The sequence below is a fragment of the Gopherus flavomarginatus genome, chromosome 17 (assembly GCF_025201925.1).
Source record: "Gopherus flavomarginatus isolate rGopFla2 chromosome 17, rGopFla2.mat.asm, whole genome shotgun sequence".
Lineage (NCBI taxonomy): Eukaryota > Metazoa > Chordata > Testudines > Testudinidae > Gopherus > Gopherus flavomarginatus.
The window spans coordinates 12,865,523-12,886,509 of record NC_066633.1 but is presented as its reverse complement, the minus strand read 5'-3'; the positions used below and the strand labels follow the sequence as shown (position 1 = coordinate 12,886,509).

At 43.0% G+C, this 20,987-nt stretch overlaps 1 protein-coding gene across 2 annotated transcripts in view; it reads right to left on the bottom strand.

Annotated features, from left to right (window-relative positions):
- Positions 1 to 20,987, bottom strand: part of DYNC2I2 (dynein 2 intermediate chain 2) — a 41,684-nt gene that overhangs the window by 13,737 nt on the left and 6,960 nt on the right. For both annotated transcript variants that reach the window (XM_050927000.1, XM_050926999.1), the window contains exon 3: positions 577 to 806. In XM_050927000.1, the coding sequence (XP_050782957.1) occupies positions 577 to 654 (78 nt within the window). In that variant the 5' untranslated portion in view covers positions 655 to 806. The remainder of the gene's footprint in view (positions 1 to 576; positions 807 to 20,987) is intronic.

Below are 20,987 nucleotides of genomic sequence, written 5' to 3'. Positions count from 1 at the left end.
ATATCTAGCTGGGCCTTGAACATAAACACCTCTTCTTCTGCAAGGGCCAGAGAGGAGGATTCCCCCCAGACCTCTGCTCGCAGGCAGCAGCAAGCTGGGGGGGAGCACTTCCTCCCTGCACCACACTCACCTCGCATTGCACCTGGTCCTAGGGCCCCTCTCAAGCACAGGAAGCCCTCTCGCCTCTCCTGTGTTGGGTGCCAGGGAAGGGGGGGCTCTGAGATCACATGTGCGGCTCCTCCCCTGCTGCTACCCCTCACTGTAGCCTCACTGGGGGTGGGGCTGCCCCTTGTCCAGCGTGGGGCAGGGGCGGTGATGGGGGGGCTGTGTTGGTGGAGGATCCCCCGGAAAATGAAAGGGTCTGAGGGGGAAGGGCAGGCTCAGGGTCAGCCTGCCCTGGCCGTAGTGCCGGGGGGCACTAGGACCCTGCGGCAGCAGTTCATGCAGGGAGGCAGCACGGAGCTGCAGGGGACCCGGGAAGACAAGCGGACGCCGGGTGCAGGAGCAAGGGCCGAGGTACCCACCAACCCGGCGAATGGCTCCTGCCCTGCCCCCACAGCCAGCCCGGCCGCTCACCGCCTCGCAGCGGGTCCCCTGGTCTCTTCGCCACAGCGACTCCACATCGGCACCGCGTGCCGCGCTGTCCCCGAACATCCCGGCGGCGGGGGGAAGGCACGCGGTAGCGGGGCGGCTCTCTAGACGCACAGAAGCCTGGACTCCCGTTCCCGAGCGGCCCCCGTCGGCCTCTCTAGAGCCGCCATCTTCCCAAGCCAGCCGCGTAGGTTCCCATGGAGACCAGAACGGCACTGCGGAATGACATCAGTTAACAGCGACAATGCCACCGTACTACTGTGACTGCCATGATCGCCATCTTGGTTACGGGCACAGGGTCTCTGTAGGGAGTGTTGCGCGAGCCTCCCGTTGTTCCCTCGCTTATCCGTTTAGGGGGCATTTACCTCGGCTTAGAGCCGGGGACCCAATGGGGGAGGGAGCGTTCAGACTAGTCGCAGGAAGCAAACAGGCAGAGGGGGTCGGTGCCAGGAATAAAGATGGCCGCGGTGAGAGGCGAGGACGCAGAAAAGAGGGAAGGGGGGGGGGGAGGCTCAGCAGCCTGCCTCTGGCACAGCCATCCTGTGCCTCCTCAAATCCTGTAGGGCAGCGGGTCTTAAACTTTTTTATTGGCAAGCCCTTTCACATCGCAAGCCTCTGAGTGCGACCCCTTAAATATATAAAAAAAGTATTTTTAATTTATAACACCATTATAAATGCTGGAGGCAAGCAGAGTTTGGGGTGGAGGTTGACAGTTCACGACCCCCCATGTAATAACTTGCGACCCCCTAGGGGGTCCCAACCCCCAGTTTGAGAGCCCCTTCTGTAGGGGAAGGGGTGTCCTCTAGTCCCAGAATGGAGGCGGCCCCAAATCCAACCCAAGAAAGGAGAGGGCTGCAAAGGGAAGATCCAAAATCAGTCCTATGAGGCCCCTGGTCTTCTCTTCAGGAGCAAGACTGAAGACATGCTAGGGCAAGGGTTCTCAAACGGGGCGTCAGGAACCCTCAGGGGGTCACAAGCTGTCAGCCTCCACCCCAAACCCCACTTTGCCTCCAGCATTAATAATAGTGTTAAATATATAAAAATGTGGTTTTAACTGATAAGGGGGTCGCATTCAAAGGCTTGCTATGTGAAAGGGATCACCAGTACAAAAGTTTGAGAACCACTGTGCTAGGGGTCTGCAACTCTGCATTGTGAGAAGGAAGCCTTCTCCCCTGCCCCCAGCCTCCCGCTGCCGGAGTGGGATGCTGCATTGTGAAGGATGTTTGCGGAGAAACCTGATATTCAGCAAATAAGGCACATAATCCTTTGACTTTTATACTCTCTAATATCCATGCCTTAGGGTTCCTCCACAGCCACAAGCAGTAACAGTATTTCATCAAATTCAACACAACAGATACCTTCATGGAATTTGGAGATAGGCCCATGATTCCAGTTTGGAGTCCCCCATTCCCCTCCTCCTCTTTAGAATGAATTATTAATACTCATTAGAAACATTTCTAACTACAGTGCTTTGATGAATGTACACAATGTAGACTTCAGCAAAGAAGTAGGGGACGGAATAAAATCTGTATGTGGCAAAGGCACACACCCAATTTTGGCTTAATTTTAATTTTTTTTAATTAATCTTATTCTGATGATTAAGTATTTGTACTGTGTTTTAAGTGTTATTTAAATTCCACTCTTAGTTTTTTGGAATCCCACTCTGTTTGAATTGCCAGAGTTGGGCAGTCCATGTCCTATGGAGAGGTCTATACCAGAAAGTTGTACCACTCTAACTATACCAGTAAAGTTTGTCTACACTGCCCATGTTATAGCACTGCTGCAGCCACGCTGCGACATGGGCATTGTAGACACACTTTATCACCAGGAGACAGCTCTCCCAGCGATAAAAAAAAACCCACCGCGAATGAGAGGTAGCTTTATCGCCAGGAGCTGTCTATACTGGCGCTTTTCAACACTAAAACTTTTTCACACCCCTGAACAACTAAAGTTTTAGCACTGAAAGTGGCAGTGTAGACACAACCTTACAACACCCTAGTATAGATGCAGTTTCACCAGTATACAGGTTACACTGCTTAGCCCTGGTCTACACTGCAGGGTTAGGTCGAATTTAGCCGCGTTAGGTCAATTTTATAATGCATGCATCTACACAAGCAACCCTATTCTGTTGACCTAAAGGGCTCTTAATCGACTTCTGTACTCCTCCTCGGCGATGGGAGTAGCGCTAAAATCAACCTTGCTGGGCTGAATGTGGGGTAGTGCGGAGGCAAATGAACGGTATTGGCCTCCGGGAGTTATCCCAGATCACTCTGAACAGCACTTTGAACTCCGATGCACTAGCCAAGTACACAGGAAAAGCCCCGGGAACTTTTTTATTTCATTTCCTGTTTGGTCAGCATGGCGAACTCAGCAGCACAGGTGACCATGCAGTCCCCTCAGAATCATAGAGCGTAGGATGTTTCTAAACTCCCCCTATCATCTCCATCCCTGAGGTTATCGCAGATTAGAAGGCAAAAAAACCAAATCACTCGCGATGACATGTTTTCTGAGCTCATGCAGTCCTCCTGCACTGATAGGGCACAGCTTAATGCATGGAGGCATTCAGTGGCAGAGGCCAGGAAAGAATTAAGTGAGTGCAAAGAGCGGAGGCAGGATGCAATACTGAGGCTAATGGGGGAGCAAACAGATATGATGAAGCATCTGTTGGGGGAGCAAACGGACATGATGAAGCATCTGTTGGAGCTGCAGGAAAGCCAACAAGAGCACAGACCCCCGCTGCATCCACTGCTTAACCGCCTACCCTCCTCCCCATGTTCCATAGCCTCCTCACCCCAAGAACGCGGGGTGGGCAGGCTCCAGGCACCCAGCCACTGCACTCCAGAGGATGGCCCAAGCAACAGAAGGCTGTCATTCAAACAGTTTGATTTTTAGTGATGCTACAATAAGCAATGTGGCCTTGTCCTTTTCTCCTCCCCCACCCCACCTGGGCTACATTGTCCGTTATCTCTTTTCTTTTTTTTTTAATTAACAAAGAAAGAATGCATGGTTTCAAAACAATAGTTACTTTATTTCAAAGGGTGAGGGTGGTTGGCTTACAGGGAATTAAAATAAAAAAAAAGGGGGCGGGTTTGCATCAAGGAGAAACATACACAACTGTCACATCAAAGCCTGGCCAGTCATGAAACTGGTTTTCAAAGCCTCTCTGATGCGCAGCACGCCTTGCTGTGCTCTTCCAATCGCCCTGGTGTCTGGCTGCTCAAAATCAGATACCAGGCAATTTGCCACAACCTCCCACCCCGCCATAAACATCTCCCTCCTACTCTCACAGATATTATGGAGCACACAGCAAGCAGCAATAACAATGGGAATGTTGGTTGCGCTGAGGTCTGACCAACAGCGCCAGCTAAATGTCCAAAGGCACATTCTACCACCATTCTGCACTTGCTCATGCTTGCCATGGTATGGTATCTGCACAGGTAACCCAGGAAAAAAGGCGCAAAACTATTGTCTGCCATTGCTTTCATAGAGGTTGTCTGCCATTGCTTTCACAGAGGGAGGAGTGACTGACGACATGTACCCAAAACCAACCGCAACAATGTTTTTGCCCTATCAGGCATTGGGAGCAGAATTCCAATGGGCAGCAGAGACTGCGGGAACTGTGGGATAGCTACCCACAGTGCACCGCTTGGTAAGTTGATGCTAGCCACAGTAGTGAGGACGCACTCCTCCGACTTAATGCACTTAGTATGGATATTCACAATTGACTGTATAAAATCAATTTCTAAAAATCGACTTCTATAAAATTGACCAAATTTCATACCCTTAGTTTCCTTATTAGCAGCTACTTAGCTTGTTTACCTTTCCTTTTCTCCTTGGTTAAAAAAAAAAAAGAAAACACCACACCTCACAGCCAGGAACTTCAGGAAAAAAACAGCTGCTTTGAGGGCGAAAGTCCCACTCCACCCCACCGGGAATGCCCGGTTTCCCGGACTCTCAGCGCCTTGCCTCCAGGCTCGGAGTGCCTGTCCCTGACAGCCAAGCTCAGTGTGTTTGGTGCCTGTGTGGTAGTGCCTCCAATGCAGGCACTAACAAAGTGTTGCATTGCCTCAGGCTTCTTAGACAGGACTAAACCATCCCATAAATCACCCAGGCTGTTCCTATCCATCACTGAATGCTTCAAAAGGAGCACCATCTCTAAACAAAGACTTTCCACGTAGATTCATAATCGCACAAAACTCTGCTATCATCAGTGTGACTGCCAATCCCTCATTCACATCCCACTAGAGCCTTATCAGCCTCTACGGCTTCCCTGCACAATGTACCTTTTGTAGATTTGCTGCCTGGGCCTCAGCCCATACCTTTAGACAGCACTATGCCTTAGAGCAACAGGCAACATCTGATACTTCCTTCAGATGCTCTCTACTAACAGAGGTCAGGACTTCAACTCCGAAGCCCCTCCCTCCATCGGAGGGCACTGCTCTGAAGTCAACTAATGTGGAGCAGCCACAGGGATAGCACTCGAAGAAGAGAAGGTTACTCACCTTGTGCAGTAACTGAGGTTCGAGATGTGTGTCCCTGTGGGTGTCCACTACCCTCCCTCCTCCCCTCTACTTCGGAGTTTCCTTATTAGTCTCTGCAGTAGAGAAGGAACTGAGTGGGGGCTGGTTGCACAGCGTTGGTTAACTGCCTGCAGCAGCGCAAGGCAGGGACCACGCATGTGTGACCCAACTGGCACTGCTACTAAAAGTCTCCAACTATGAGTGCAGGGGAGCACGAACGCTTAAAGTGGAGCACCCACAGGGACAGCACTCAAAGGAGAACTATTTCCATATGCAAAGGGGAATAAGCTATACCGGTATAACTGTGTCCATGCTAGGGCTTGTACAAGTATAACTATATCAGTATAACTTTCAAGTGTAGACCAGTTCTTTTTAACATGGTGAACACATGGGATAAATTCAGTCCTGCAATAAACAGATCTAAATCAATCCATGTACTTCTTCAATTGAGTTGTTGCCACTCATTCCAGGGATGAATATGCCCCATACATAAAAATCAAGATATATGGGAACAAATTCAGCCAAGTCTATACTACAGATTTCTGCTAATATAGCTATGTCTGTCAATGGTGTGAAGAGGTGTGATCCCAACCCTGACTGACATACCTTTGCTGTTGTAGCCCCTAGTGTAGACACAAACTGACAAAACTGTGCTTTTACTGTTATTGCTTGATTCATTTGGTTTTACTATACCAATACAGCTGCATCTACACTAGGAATGCTTTGCCAGTATAGAATACTGGTATTCCTCCTATTCCAGTAAAACAGCAGTACAGCTGCACCTCTGCAGCACTGTACATATAGTCATGCCCCAATGCAGACGTAGCTTCTGAATGGACATAACTCCTCTAAAGTCAAGAGATTTGCCCCCAGTTATGCCATAGCTCAATTTGTTCTACTCTGGCAATTGAACAAGGAACGATTATCAGATAATAATGATACTTTACAGTAATACTTCACCCTTCTCTAGCATCTTTCACTTGAGAAATATTAGCGAAGTAAGCCTTCCAACACGGATATGAGGTAGAAATAATTATTATACTCATTTTACGGATACAGAGAATGAGGTAGAGAGAGATTAAGTAACTCACTCAAAGTCAAAAGAAATCAGGGCAGAACTGAACAGAAGTCTCCCAATTGCCAGCCCTGTGCCTTCCTCTATCCTTCTGCTCCTCCTGGTTTATTTAGGCCTTCATGAAACTCTAATTAGTATATCTTCACAAAACAACAACATCTAGCTCTTACATAGTGCTTTTCCTCAATAGATCTTTATAAAAGATGTAAATGCTACAAACATATAAGCAGTGTAACTGTCATAAACAGATAGCTAAGGGTTAATGTCTCTTTCACCTGAAGCACCTGACCAGAGGACCAATCAGAAAACCGGATTTTTTCAACTCTGGGTGGAGGGAAGTGTGTGTCTGAGTCTTTTTTTTCTGCCTGCCTGCTTTCTCTGAGCTTTGGAGAAGTAGTTCTACTTTCTAGTCTTCTGTTTCCAAGTGTAAGGACAAAGAGATCAGATAGTAAGTTATATGGTTTCTTTTCTTTGGTATTTGCATGAATATAAGTGCTGGAGTGCTTTGATTTGTATTCTTTTGGAATAGGGCTGTTTATTCAATATTCTTTTAAGCAATTGACCCTGTGTTGTATCATCTTAATACAGAGAGAACATTTGTACTTATTTTTCTTTTTTTTTATATAAAGCTTTCTTTTAAGACCTGTTGGAGTTTTTCTTTACTTCAGGGAAATTGAGTCTGTACTCACCAGGGAATTGGTGGGAGGAAGGAATCGGGGAGATCTGTGTGTTGGATTGCTAGCCTAATTTTTGCATTCCCTCTGGGGGGAATAGGAAAGTACTTTTTGTTTCCAGGATTGGGAACAGAGAGGGAGATTCACTCTGTTTGGGTTCACAGAGCTTGTGTCTGTGTATCTCTCCAGGAGCACCTGGAGGGGGGAAGGGAAAAAGGATTATTTCCCTTTGTTGTGAGACTCAAGGGATTTGGGTCTTGGGGTCCCCAGGGAAGGTTTTTCAGGGGGACCAGAGTGCCCCAAAACACTCTAATTTTTGGGTGGTGGCAGCAAGTACCAGGTCCAAGCTGGTAACTAAAGCTTGGAGGTTTTCATGCTAACCCCCATATCTTGGACGCTAAGGTCCAAATCTGGGACTAAGGTTATTACATGGTGGCAGCGGTGGGATATAGACAGAATCCAGAAGCCAGTAGAAATATTATATTTTTCTTTTCTCTGCTAAGGGCTTTTTAGCAGAGAGAAGCAGTTGGTTTTAAAAGGGAACCAGAGAGAATTTTTTTTTCTGCTCTCTCTCGCAGTTTGTGGCTTGCATGTTAAGGGTCTTTTGTCATGCAATAGCCCTCCCATTAGGAGGCAAGTACCAGCACTTATAGGCATGCAAATAAAGTGGTTTTTCTGGTTTCCCTTCATTGAACATTAGCTAGAGAGAGAAAAGGAAAATTAGCTAAAGGCACTGTTGCTAGGCAGACTTCAGGAGGCAACAGAGAACCTGCAGTTCAGAAGATAAACACCGGAGGGCACCCCAACACAAGAAAACAGGAACCATGCCTTCTAAGGCAAAAATTGACGCCGAAGAACAAATCAAAGAAGCTGAACACAGGCGACAACTGGAAATAAAACAAAAAGAGATGGAGATGAAAGAAAGAGAAGAACAGATCAAAGAGGCAGCCTACCAAAGAGAACAGGCAGCCAAAGAGGCAGCCTACCAAAGAGAACAGGCAGCCAAAGAGGCAGCCAAAGAGGCAGCACACAAAAGAAAACTAGAAGAAGAAGAGATGGCCTACAGAAGGAAACAAGCAGAAGATGAGTTGGCCCACAGAAGGAAGCAAGAAAAAGAGGAGGCGGCCCACCGCCGAGACATGAAAAAACACCAAAAAGAAATGGAAAAACAACAAAAAGAGAATAAAGAGAAGGAAAAACAGAGAAAACATAAACTGGAAATGGCAAAAGCTGGGCTGCCTGTGCCAGCCAACCCTAACAACCCGGCGCCAAATATTGCTCCACAGCACAGGAAATTTCCCACCTACAAGGCAGGTGATGACACCAAGGCCTTCTTGAAAAACTTTAAAAGAGCCTGTCTTGGGTACAGCATCCCCAAAGACCAGTACATGGTAAAATTAAGGCCACACCTCAGTGGACCTTTAGCAGAGGTGGCAGCTGAAATGCCTAAGCAGCAAATGAATGACTATAAACTTTTTCAAACCAAGGCCAGATACAGGATGGGAATAACCCCAGATCATGCCCGTCGGCGCTTCAGAACCCAAAAGTGGAAACCAGAGGTGTCATTTCCCAAACACGCCTACTACATTGCAAAAAACTATAAGGCCTGGCTAACAAAAAACAACATTCAAACCTTGGAAGAACTGAACCTCCTCATACAAATGGAGCAGTTCTTGGATGGTGTTCCTGAAAACATCACACGGTACATACAAAATGGAAACCCCAAAAATATCGCTGAGGCGGGGAAGATTGAAGCCAAATGGATGGAACTGGCAAAAAGCAAGAAAGCTACTGTCAAGGGGAACGATTACCCCAGGGGGCACACATCTAGCTCTTACATAGTGCTTTTCCTCAATAGATCTTTATAAAAGATGTAAATGCTACAAACATATAAGCAGTGTAACCCAAACCCCATTTGAGCATGACACCTCACCACTTAATACAGTATTGGGAACAAAAGGACCACTCCTAGTTCAATAAGCCATTAATGAGGTCTACAGACATTTTTTTTAAACCTTGTATTTGCTACTGATGTGAATCTAATATGCTGTATAAACTCAGATAAAGTTATTGTATTATGTTTGATATCTGCATGGATACTACGGTGATAAGTGCAATATAAGAACCTATAAAGAAAAGGATATCTGCAATAATTGTATAATTATCTTCACAAAGAGAAAGTAACAGGTACTAAATGGCTCTTTAATCTAGCTGAGAAAGGCATAACAAGAATCAATGGCCAAGAAGCTGAAGCCAGACAAACGCAAATTAGGTGCTTTTTTTTTTTTTTTTTTTAACAGTGAGGATGATTAACCTTTGGAACAAACTATCAAGGAAAGTGCTGGATACTTCTTCTTCTTCTCTTGGAGTCTTCAAATCAAGATGTCTTTCTGGCAAACTCTATGAACTCACATGTGTACATTTACTTACTCTGTGCCCCAGATGCTGCACCTCATGAGGCCACAATAATACTTTGTGCTTAAAATTATATTTTCCATTTGCAGATCTTCTCTAGCTTTATTAGAGAAGTGAATGAGTCCCATTTTACAAATAAGGAAAGAGAGGCACAGAGAAGTTAACTGACTTGCCCAAGATCACAAAGCAAGTCCCATTATTCTGTGGTAACATGTACTGTTTTACCAGTGCAAGGGTCTGTACATGGACTGTAATGGGCTGATATCATGAAGTATCCTTCACCCTCATTTTCTCCTGAGTTTAATACTTCTAAAACCTGACAAAATCCAGACTGCAGAACTTCTCTTTAGATTTTCAGCAGGCCAGTTTTAAGTATGATCTTAGCAATACTTTACTCCTCTTGTTCCCTTTTCTGCTCTTTCTGTTGCACTTGATGTTTTAAACATTAATTTGTGAAGCAATTATAAAAGACTTGCAGCACAAGAGAAATAATGGGAGCAATGCACTGTTTTTCTCACAGCAGGACTCCAGTCTCTTGTCTGGAGAAAATACTTAGTGTTCCGCCTCATAGTGAATTCCTTCAGGACCCAGACTGCTGTCTCATAAAACAGCGCTTTGCTCCTATTATTGCTGAAATCCTAGCATAGCACTTGCTGGGAAATGCTTATTCCTTGGGAAATCAGCAGACTCTACTGCTTGAAGATGTTTAAGGGCATTGAGAATCTTTCTCTCCCAGTGATTGAGATAAAAATAAAATTCCCTATTCAAACTCAGCCACTCCACTAAAAAATGCAAAGTGGGTGTTGTTTACAGGGTTCTTTGAACAAAATGCAGTAAATATTAAGTACAGAAAGTAGAGTGTTTCTGAATCTCATAGTTTACTGTATGCTAGACAACTTTACTGAACATTTGAACCTGACTGAAAACAAGTATTTCAGAAAAGTTCTCAGTGTTTAAGCTAAACATTTATAATTTAAAACAGAGAGCCTGCTGCAGTCATCGCTAAATTAGCTTTAATCAGCATGATTTCCATATATAAAACATTAGTTTATTAATAATTATAGAGTATCAAATATATGCAATGCTTTACAACCATAGATTAAGACAGTGGTTTTCAAACTTTTTTTCTAGCAACCCAGTTGAAGAAAATTGTTGATGCCCACAACCCAACGGAGCTGGGGATGAGGGGTTTAGGGTGTGGGAGGGGCTCAGGGCTGGGGCAGAGGGTAAGGGTGCAGGAGTGAGGGCTGCGGGGTGGGGCCAAGAATGAGGAGTTCAGGGTGTGGGAGGGGGCCCAGGGTTTGCAGGGGCTCACGGCTGGAGCAGGGGGCTCGGGATGTGGGAGGGGTCAGGGCTCTGGGCTGGGGGTGCAGGCTCTGGGGTGTAGTCGAGAATGAGGGGCTTAGGGTGCAGGAAGGGGTTTTGGGTGGGGGGGCTCAGGGCTGGGGCTGGGGATTGGGACGCAGGGTTGGGGTGTGGGCTTACTTCTGGTGGCTCCCAGTCAATGGCACAGCAGGGGTGCTAAGGCAGGCTTCCTGCCTGTCCTGACACCATGCACAGACTGTGCTGCGCCCCAAAAGCGGCCAGCAGCAGGTCTGGCTCCTAGGCAGAGGTGCACGAGCAGCTCCACATGGCTCTCGTCTGCAGGCACCGGCCCATGGGAGTGTGAAACCAGTGCTCAGGGTGGGCGCAGTGTGTGGAGCCCCATGCCCCTCCCCATCTAGGAGCCAGACCGGCTGTTGGCCACTCCCAGGGCGCAGCATGGTGTCAGAACAGATAGGAACTAGCCAGGCAGCCCCCCCAACAGGACTTTTAATAGTCCAGTCAGCAGTGCTGACCAGAACCGCCATGACCCAGTGCCTTACAGTCTGCGACCCGGTACTGGGTCACAACACGCAGTTTGAAAACCATTGGATTAAGACACTTTCCCTGCCAAAATAATAATTCCTAGCATTTACTGCACTTTACATGTTCAAAGTACTTTAAAAACATTAATTAATTGACAGAAGACAATTTGAAATAAAATATCTGTCTCCTAGATTAGCAAGTGAGATGATAAAGTTGGGATTTAAAATATGTGAAACGATGAAAATTCTCAAACCGGCAATATTTTCAGCAAGTACTGTGCAAAGTTAGCGTAACAGTTATAAACATTCCCTGGTAATATGCTGCACGTGTCTGAACTTCTTCCATAAGTATGAGATGTGACCAAACAGCAAAAGGAGAGGCCAAGTGTCCTTTTAGAGAGTGATGATTTTGTTCTTGGGTCATTAGAAATCCATGATCTCTGATCTGCTTGAGAGTTTCACGGTATCAACTGTGTTTGAACAGAGTAATCAGCATTTCTTCTCTCTCGTGTGTGAGAACACAAATGGTAACATCACAAACATACAGAATTTTCTGTTTTGAGATGTTAATACTGAACTGAAAATGGAGTGTAATTATGGGTATTTTAAAAAGAGGGATTTTCATCAGCCTCATATTAACATATTGCTAATAGGTGACAACAAAAGTAGCTCTTTTTACAACCTGACCTATGTTCTCTCTGCTTTGTGCTACACAAGACAGGATACTAGAAAGTTCAATTTTCTTTTTATATATCTATATATATCTCTATATAGAGATATATATATACAAAATGGAGCAGATCAGCAACAGGAAACAGACAAGAGCAGGAAAAGACTGAAAAGGGAAACAAAGCATGGAAAGAAGGGGCATTGGGAGACATAACAGAAGGAGGAAGGGAACATAAGGGAGCTGAGGTGGAGGATACAGCATATTTCTGCTCTTTAGGTTAGGGACCATTTCTTTGTACAGTGCTTCTCTAGGCACTATTGCAATTCAATTAACAATTTTGGATAGAAGGGGAAAGTATTAAAAAGACACCATAGATATCAATGAGGAAAGAGCAAAAACAGGGCTCTTTTTTGTTGCTAACCTTTGAGGTTTTATTACGTGATTTTCCATATGATGTATTATAAATGTAATGGAATGCTAAATATATTATATAGTTCAGCCAGTAGGTGGCGCTGTGCATAAAATACCCTATTTAAGCAAACCTCAGCCATACCCCGCAGAGCACTTATTGAAGGATCTTATAATGAACACATCTGGTCTTGTGCACATAAGCAAGCTCTGTGGCCAATCCATATCTGGTATAGAAGAAATGAAATGGTTTCAGGAATAAATTAAGACCAGAAACAGAAGAAAAACCAATAGCAACAGTTGCAAACAGAAGGAACAGCAGCAAAGGTTGCAGGAGCTCATCAACATGCACAACTTCAGCTTTGACAGTCCTTCAGAATATATGGCGTGGAAACAATTTTTTGCAAGATTTAGTATTGCTACCAAGTTCTACAAGAAAACTGATGATATACAGGTATCTTCTTTAGCTTATGATCTGGGGAAGCAAGCAGATAATATGTTTAAATCATTTGACTTTACTGAAGAGTCACAAAGATGACTATGAAAGAGTTCTGACTATGTTTGATGCATACTTCTGTACTCAGAGAAATGTGGTTTACGGAAGAGCATGTTTTAACCAGAGAATTCAAGAACCAGGAGAAAACGTTGGAAATTTTATAAGAGTGTGGCACACGTTGACTGACAACTGTGATTTTGGGCAAGCAAAATATGAAAAAATCAGAAGCAGGCTAGTTATTGGGTTAAGAGATAAAAACCTTTCATGCAGTGTATGCACTCTACCAAACACACCCTGGAAGAGACTAGCTGAAGATTTATGCAAATTCAGCAGACATCATACCTGGTTGTTGTGGACTATTTGTCATGTATATAGGAAATAATGTATTTGAAATACATAACATGTTGCAGTGTTATCGAAAAACTGAAATGCGCTTTTGCTCACTTTGGTGTTCCAGAACAACCAGTGACAGACAACAGGCCACAATTCACTGCAGCAGAATTTAAGTCATTCCAAATTATATACGATTTGTTCAGATTACTAGCAGCCTTCATTATCCACAAGCAAATGGAGAGGCTGAGAGAGCTGTGCTGACAGCCAAGAAAATCCTACAGTGGGAAGATTCATTCCTTGCTCTTCCGTATTTACAGATAAACATTAATAGCTGCTACTGGATATCCTCCAGCACAACTCCTAACAGAAAGACAACTCAAAACTGTTTTTCCAACTTTGGATAATAACATATCTCCAAAGCGGCCAGACATGAAGGGAGTAGACAACTTGATAAGGATTCTGGGAAAGCTAGAACTAGAATTTTAGAAAAGCGTGACAGTCCACTTTACAACACATGTCACTCAGCTAGAAAACTGCCAGATCTAGAATCTGGTTACCATGTTCATGTCAAAGTGATGGAGAAAAAGCATGAACAACTACAACTGTCCTAAAGAAAGAGAATTCAGCATCGAGAGCATATGTGATTGAGACCAACAGCCACAGTGGAGAGTTCAACAGAAACCATCAACATCTACAGTTTATTCCTCAGAAAGAATAATCAACAGAGCAAATGTAACCCACAAATGTAACCCACACACTTCCTGGGTGTGGTACTCTGTCCCATTTAGTGGCGAAACCACTTAGCGATTAATGAATCTGATTCAGCCTTAACTAAACAGCCATGTGGCTTTTAGCTCATGTAGTAGAGGCTCATGCATTTAGCTCCAGAGGTACCAGGTTTAATACTGTCCATCAACTCTACACATGGCAGATGCAGAACAAAATAATGAGGACTCAAGGATTTCAAACTAACCACAGCCAATTTGCAACTAATGGACAGCCAGATAACCAAGTTATTATGTGTTCAGGCTATATAATTAGAAAACCAGTATGATTCAGAGACACGTAACAGACTGATCTGTGAAGAATTTCAAAGATAGTGGGATAGGGTATATTTTGTAAATGGAAGCAACACAGAACTTAAAAGGGGTGATGTAATGGAATGCTAAACTGTATTATATTGTTCAAGTTATTCTAAGTTATTTAAAAGAACCTAAGCCATACCGGCAGATCACTGAAGGATGTTATGATGAACACATCTGGTGTGTATAAGCAACTCTGTAGCCAGTCCTTATCTGGTACAGAAGAACATGACAATAAATAGCATCAACTACCAATTAAGTCACAGATCAGTCAAGTTTGGTAGGGTTTGTGGGTTTAATCCTTTTAAAAATTTTGGGCATTAATGACCTCTTCCTTTTTGCAGGTATTGCTAAACTCACATCCAAGCACCTACGTTGCAAAGGCGACCCTTAATAAAAGGGAGAAAAAAACAGGAGACAAAAATTATAGCCAAATGTAACAAGAATGAGAATGAACACTGGGGAAGTACGGTGTAGTGCTCACAACAATAGGGCACCAGAAATCAGGACCCCTAGATTCCACCCCAAGCTCTGCCACTAACTTACCATGTGACTGGGAAAGTTGCTTATCCACTCTGTGCCTCACTTCATCAGCTTATATAATGGACATAATAGTACCTCCCAGATTTTTGAGTGGGGGGGGGGTGAATTAACATTTGTAAAATAATTTAAAATCCTCTGAAGGATAGTCCTATAGCAAAATATTATTTATTATTATAAAAGCAGTCACCACTGCAGAAGTATCATTTTTAAAAGGGCATCTAGAAACATATAGCCAAATTCAGCTCAGTTCTACTCTTGTAGTAATTCTACTCAGGCTATGTCTACATTGCAAGCACTATGGCTGTATAGCTGCAACTACAGGGGGTTGGACTAGATGATCTCCTGAGGTCCCTTCCAACACTAATAATCTATGATCTATGATACCATTGCAGCGCAGTAGTAAATTTTTCCAGCACAGTAATAAATCAAGCTAAGTTGATAGAAGAATTCTTCCACTGACCTAGTGGCATCCATATTGGACTGAGGGCATTTTAATTAAGCCTTTTGACCTAAGTTTTGGTGTAGACCAGGCCTAAGGTTTACGCTGCATTTACACTTATGAGAATAAAAGAAGGAATTGGCCAGTAGTTTCTGCCTGCTCTTAAGCAAACATTTGCTGATTTTTTATTTGAAATGTGCAATTTTAAATACTCAACATAGTATCTGAGCATAGATTCAGGCCTCATCTACACTTTAAAGTTTTACTGGCATAGGTAGGGAGGGTGAAGCAAAAAAACCACCCCATACTCCAGACCAACATAGCTACCCTAGGAAAAGCCCTAGTGTATATGCAGTGTTACTGGCAAAAAATTCATTTTGCAAATAGACTTTATTTCATTTGGGAGACTAGTATAAACTATATAACAAAAGAATTCTTTCTAGTATAAAGCTGCATCTCCACTAGGAGAGTTTGCAGGTATAGCTTCACCAGAAAAGCCTTTGTAGCATAGACAATGCCTCAAAGTAGCTTTTGAAACTGTAAATAAGAAATCCTACCTTTATTAGCCTCTTATCATCACCTTAAAGGATCTCAGAGCGCTTTACAGACTACACATACAAGCAACTCTACACAACTACTTAGCATCTTAGAATAATAAAGGATGAATACCACACCGAACAAAAAATACATGGGGGATTTAGGGAGGCAGAATATAATAAATATCCTAACTGGAATATGGCCAAGATACCAATTTAAACATTCCTACTGTTGCAAAAAATGCCAAGTGATTTCTAATGACCAGAAATGGTTTTGTATTCCATCTGAAGAATGGGACATTCAGCATTGAAAAGAAACAAATACTGAATCACCAACACTACCACTTCGTTCAAATTTCTGTAGGATTCCCATTCAAGTACTGACTCCAAGCTAATCCTGCTTATCTTGTGACAGCTGGAGTAATCTAGGCCTACAGACACACTTAAATAGAAGCTGTATACTTGGATGATGCATTTGGAGAGTGACCTGAATGAAGTCTGGAGGTAAAACCCAGGAAGAGGACCGTAGACTGGTTGTGCCATTCAGAATGAAAGCTAGGCCTGGAAACATTGTAATCCAAAAGGATGTGACACCGCTGCTTCCTGCTTTCCCTTTGTTCCTCATTTTCACTTTGTATTCAAACTTTCCCTATCTGTGCTACCAATGATGTAAACTGTACTGTACAGGCATTTTAACCTTGCTGCAGTATACCCTACACAAGTCCTGCTTCTACCACAGCTTATACCATTGATAGCACCAGTACATCTGGATTGAGGCTGAAAAACAAACTTCCTCATGTTGTCAAGGCCTACAAGAACTGATTCCAGTATTGGGAAGTGGCAAGAGATAATTTATAAAGGAATAAACACAGAGCATCTCTTTATACAGCTCATTTCCAAAGATCTGGGCGCTAAACATGTTAATGAGGACTCTGAGACTTCGTAATTAATGATATTAGCATTTCTTTGTTATTCTCTAGGACACTAGCACCCAGTTGACATTTCAATGGCAGTCTGGTAGTTTTCTTTGTTATTATTATCCAGGACTAGAGTTATAACTTCATTCCCAGAAAGCAGTACTGCATGAAAATACAAGGTCCTTGAAGGAAACCATGCTGGGTGCTGAATGCAGTCAGTGAAGTCTTCCTAGTCCAGAAAGTGTCTCCTCAGATACAGACCTTCCTCTCTTCCCTTCCCCCATCCACTGTGCTGATCCTTGCCACTAGAATGCTTCCCCTAGGCTCCTTAGGAATAGCAATAGCTCAGAGTTTTCAAAATGTTGAATTCCACACATTCAAATGGAAGAGTATTGACCAAAAGTAGATTGCAATCTGGAAGCAGAAAATATTTGGACAAGCTTGACCTCCCAGTGCAGTTTAAAAAAAAAAAAAAAAAGGAACGAGGAGTACTTTTGGCACCTTAGAGACTAACAAATTTATTTGGGCATAAGCTTTTGTGGGCTAGAACCCACTTGGGTTTTAGCCCACGAAAGCTTATGCCCAAATTAGCCCACAAAAGCTTATGCCCAAATAAATTTGTTAGTCTCTAAGATGCTTCTCGTACTTTTTGCTGATACAGACTAACACAGCTACCACTCTGAAACCTGTTGTCAGAAAGAATCCCAGAAGTGGCAAATCTGATAATGGATGTACAATACTATTGGGGAGGGGAAATGTCTTCCCCCTGTTTTGCCCACTTCAGTGCAGAACAAAGAAAATATTTTCCAGTCATGACAGTGCAAAACCAAGAAACACATGATATAAAGTTATTTCCCTTGTACAATCCTGTGAGGGTTTGTGATATTTTTATTTGCAAGAGAGAAAGGATGATCTTGTCATAAAGGTGAAAGTGACTATGCTATAAATATCACTTTACGTGACAGACCTGATCCCATGTATATTGTGTCAAGTCCTATCAGCATATGTTTACTTATGTTAACATTGCAGAGCTGTACCAGCTATAGGACAGCAAGCTGAAAGACTAAGTTCTTCGGCGTAGGGACTGATTGTGTTTGTACAGCACCTAGCACAATAGGATTTAGTCCATAACTGGGGCTTCTTGACACTACCACAATACAAATAAATTAATAAATACTATAAATAAAACTATAATAGTGTTAACATACCAGTAACAGAACTGTTAAGTTCCACTTGCAGAATATTTCTTGTCGGTGATATGTAAGGAAACATCACATTTAGTGGTAAAACCTGAAGATTAGGAGTCAGGATTCCTGAATTCCAGCCCCAGCTCTGGTGTGGACACTTACCTGCTCTGTGACTTAGTTTACCTATCAATAAAATAGTTTCATACTTTCCTCACAAGAGTGTTTTAGAAACTCTACTTTTAAATCTTAAAGTGCTTTGACATCCTAAGATCATAAGTACAAAGTACATAATCATAAGTATAAAGTTTTATTATGGCATAACATTGTATATGTTAAATCCTTGTCTTATACATTTAATACTTTCCCTTTTTACTCCTGCTTTGTCTTTTTTTCCCATTGCACCTATCCAAGGCTATGGCACACTGAAAACATTTAAAAGGTGTTAGACTGAAACTAAAGCATTACAAATAAAGCACTCACTCCTCACTGAGTGATGTTCTGTGTGTTTATTTTAATCTGATATTTCCTGGGCAGAAACAAGAGGATACTCCTCCACAGAGTGCAAATATCAATAGAATTTCTCTCTCTCTCTCTTTCCATAACAAGGGAAGTCTTTCATGATTCCCAAGAAAACAGCTGCCCCTCTGTGTTGGGGGGCGGGAGGAGGAATGGAATACACATAGTATGATATTCTTTTCTTCTTCATTGCTAGGCTCTAGGCCCAGGGGTCAAATTCTGAGATTTTACTCAATCCTTATTCAGAAATCAATGGGAGTTTTCCAGAGTAAAAGCTGAACAACAGCTTCAGGATTTGGCCAGGACCAAAATCCTAGAAATTAAACACGTCCAATTCTTACTTGTAGAGAACTCATGAGTTTTCTCCTAATTTTCCTGTGGGGGAGCAAGTCATTTGAAAGACTCTGTATGGGAAAACCCACATAAGGGCTTACTATGATTCAGTTCAGTATTTCTGTTCCCTCCCTTTCATAAGGACTAAACTAGCTAATATATTGTTAACAAAATTATGTGTGAGCAGCAGAGCAGCTGACATAAGTGTGTCTAGAGCTTTATTTTTTTTTTTTCAGGATAATGTTTTACAAGTATCTAACACTAGTTTCCACCTGTTTTGATTCAACCTTCTGCTGAGTTTAGTCCTGAAACTAATCTATATAGCACCAGATCTTCTCCCTCAGTAATGAGAGTTTATACAGTTGGAATTTAAAAGCCCTCCTTGTCAGAGAGAGCAGAACTAGCTGTTACTCCTCCTATGAATAATTTCAAGGTCTGTCCACACATGGAAATTGTCCAACATAGTTATAGGAGAATAAGTTATTTCACTAGAGCCATGCTGGAATAACTCCAATGTGAACAATAACTCCATTTTGGAAGACCTTTCATACATTGGTCAGTTCCTCCAACAATTTCTCTCAAAAGTCCACTTGTTATCAACACTTATTGTTGGAAGTAAAGCAGTTACTATAAAGCACTGAAATGAAATGCAGGAACAACAAATCACAATCTTCAGATTAATCCAGGTAAACGTCTTGTTTTCCAGCCCTTTACTAGGAGCCAGAATCATTGCCATTATAGTTAATGAAACACTTCTAATGTTGCTTTTAATGGGAGCTGAATCAGGCCTTTAATTCTCTGCAAAACTAACAATTATGCAACTCTGCTGAGGATGCAAGAACATCCAGCTATGTAAAGCCATCAAGTCAGTGACGAAGTCAGAAATCTGCCCCTGTGAGTGAAATCAGTGCAGGTGCTAAAGAACCAAAAAAGCCATAGATACATTGGTCATACATCCTGCCACATTAAAGCTCTTACATTTCAGACCTGGATAAAGCTGTAAATTACATGCACAAGAGAAAGACAATATCCACATCTGGAAGTGGTGGAGCCACGTGTGGACTGCATGACAGTATTTAAATATTTCTGCATTAGAAAACTGCAGCTGGATAGTACTGGCTTTAACAGTACTGGCTTCTGTGAACATGTCTGTGTACAAGTGCATAGCAAACAATCAATCACAAACACTGTCTAACAGGGTACCATCTGAGATAAGAAACAGAGCAATCCAACCGCCTCAGATATAAAAAGGTGCAAGTCAGGGAGAAGGGAAACTCCTTCAATCAAATGTCACCCATTCTCACTGTACAGGGTGGGGGGGAGGAGGGATGTCACAATTTTAATAGAATGGGCCACAAATGTAGAGAAATTTTCTTCTAGACCATCAACCCCCCATTCTCTATCACATATACCACTTTCCCTCTTATTTGCAATCGAACATCTTTGTAGCAACACAATTGCTTACATAGTAAAGTAACATAAGAAAAGCATTTAGAATAAAAAAAATTCAAAGTACCTAAGTGACTTAAGAGCTGAAGTCTCATGTTCAGAAGTGTCTCGGGTATGTAGAAGCAAATCCCAATTACCTTCAGTGTCCCTTAGGTACTTCTGAAAACAATATCCTTCCTGTATTTTCGCTGCCTCTCTATGTGATTTAGCAGCTGGAAAGGAGAACCAATACCAAGAGCAGCTTTCCACAGACAATAAACAAGTGCTCCACAGACCACTAGTGGTCTACAAACCACAGTGTTACAGCTGCTGTCATAGGCAATATTATAGATGGGGTTTAGCTAGTTATGTTTAAAGGGGACTCTATTGAACCACCAAAAAAAGATAATTATTTACACTCAATTATACTGCTGTATATGATGTTGACAACTCACTGTTGATAGCCGTGGCAGCGCTGTGACATGGGCAGTGCAGTCACGCTTTATCACCGGGGGAGAGCTCTCCCAGCAATAAAAAACCCCACCCCAAATGAGCAGTGATAGCTCTGTCTATACTGGCGCTTTTCAGCACTAAAACTTTTGTCACTCGGGAGGTGTTTTTTCACACCCATGAATGACTAAAGTTTTAGCTCTGAAAGTGCCAGTGTAGACACAGCGTAAATCAGTAAGCCACCACCCTGCTTCAGAGACTCTTGTCATCTCACAAGCATTTACATCCATCAGTTTGGATGCAACAACTGCGAAGACACATGCAAGATTCTTCAGTCCTTATCTAAGCATTCAACACTAATGTGAGTGTCTGACTAGGAGGGTCTATGGCTACTGGAGATGAACAAACAGTTAGGAGAGAAGCATTTGCCTGTTAAACCTATGGGCCTGCCAAGCTGTCTTTACAGGGTCATGGAGACTCTATAGTTTCTGTGGGCTGTGAAACAGATTACATGCAGCAAAAGAGCC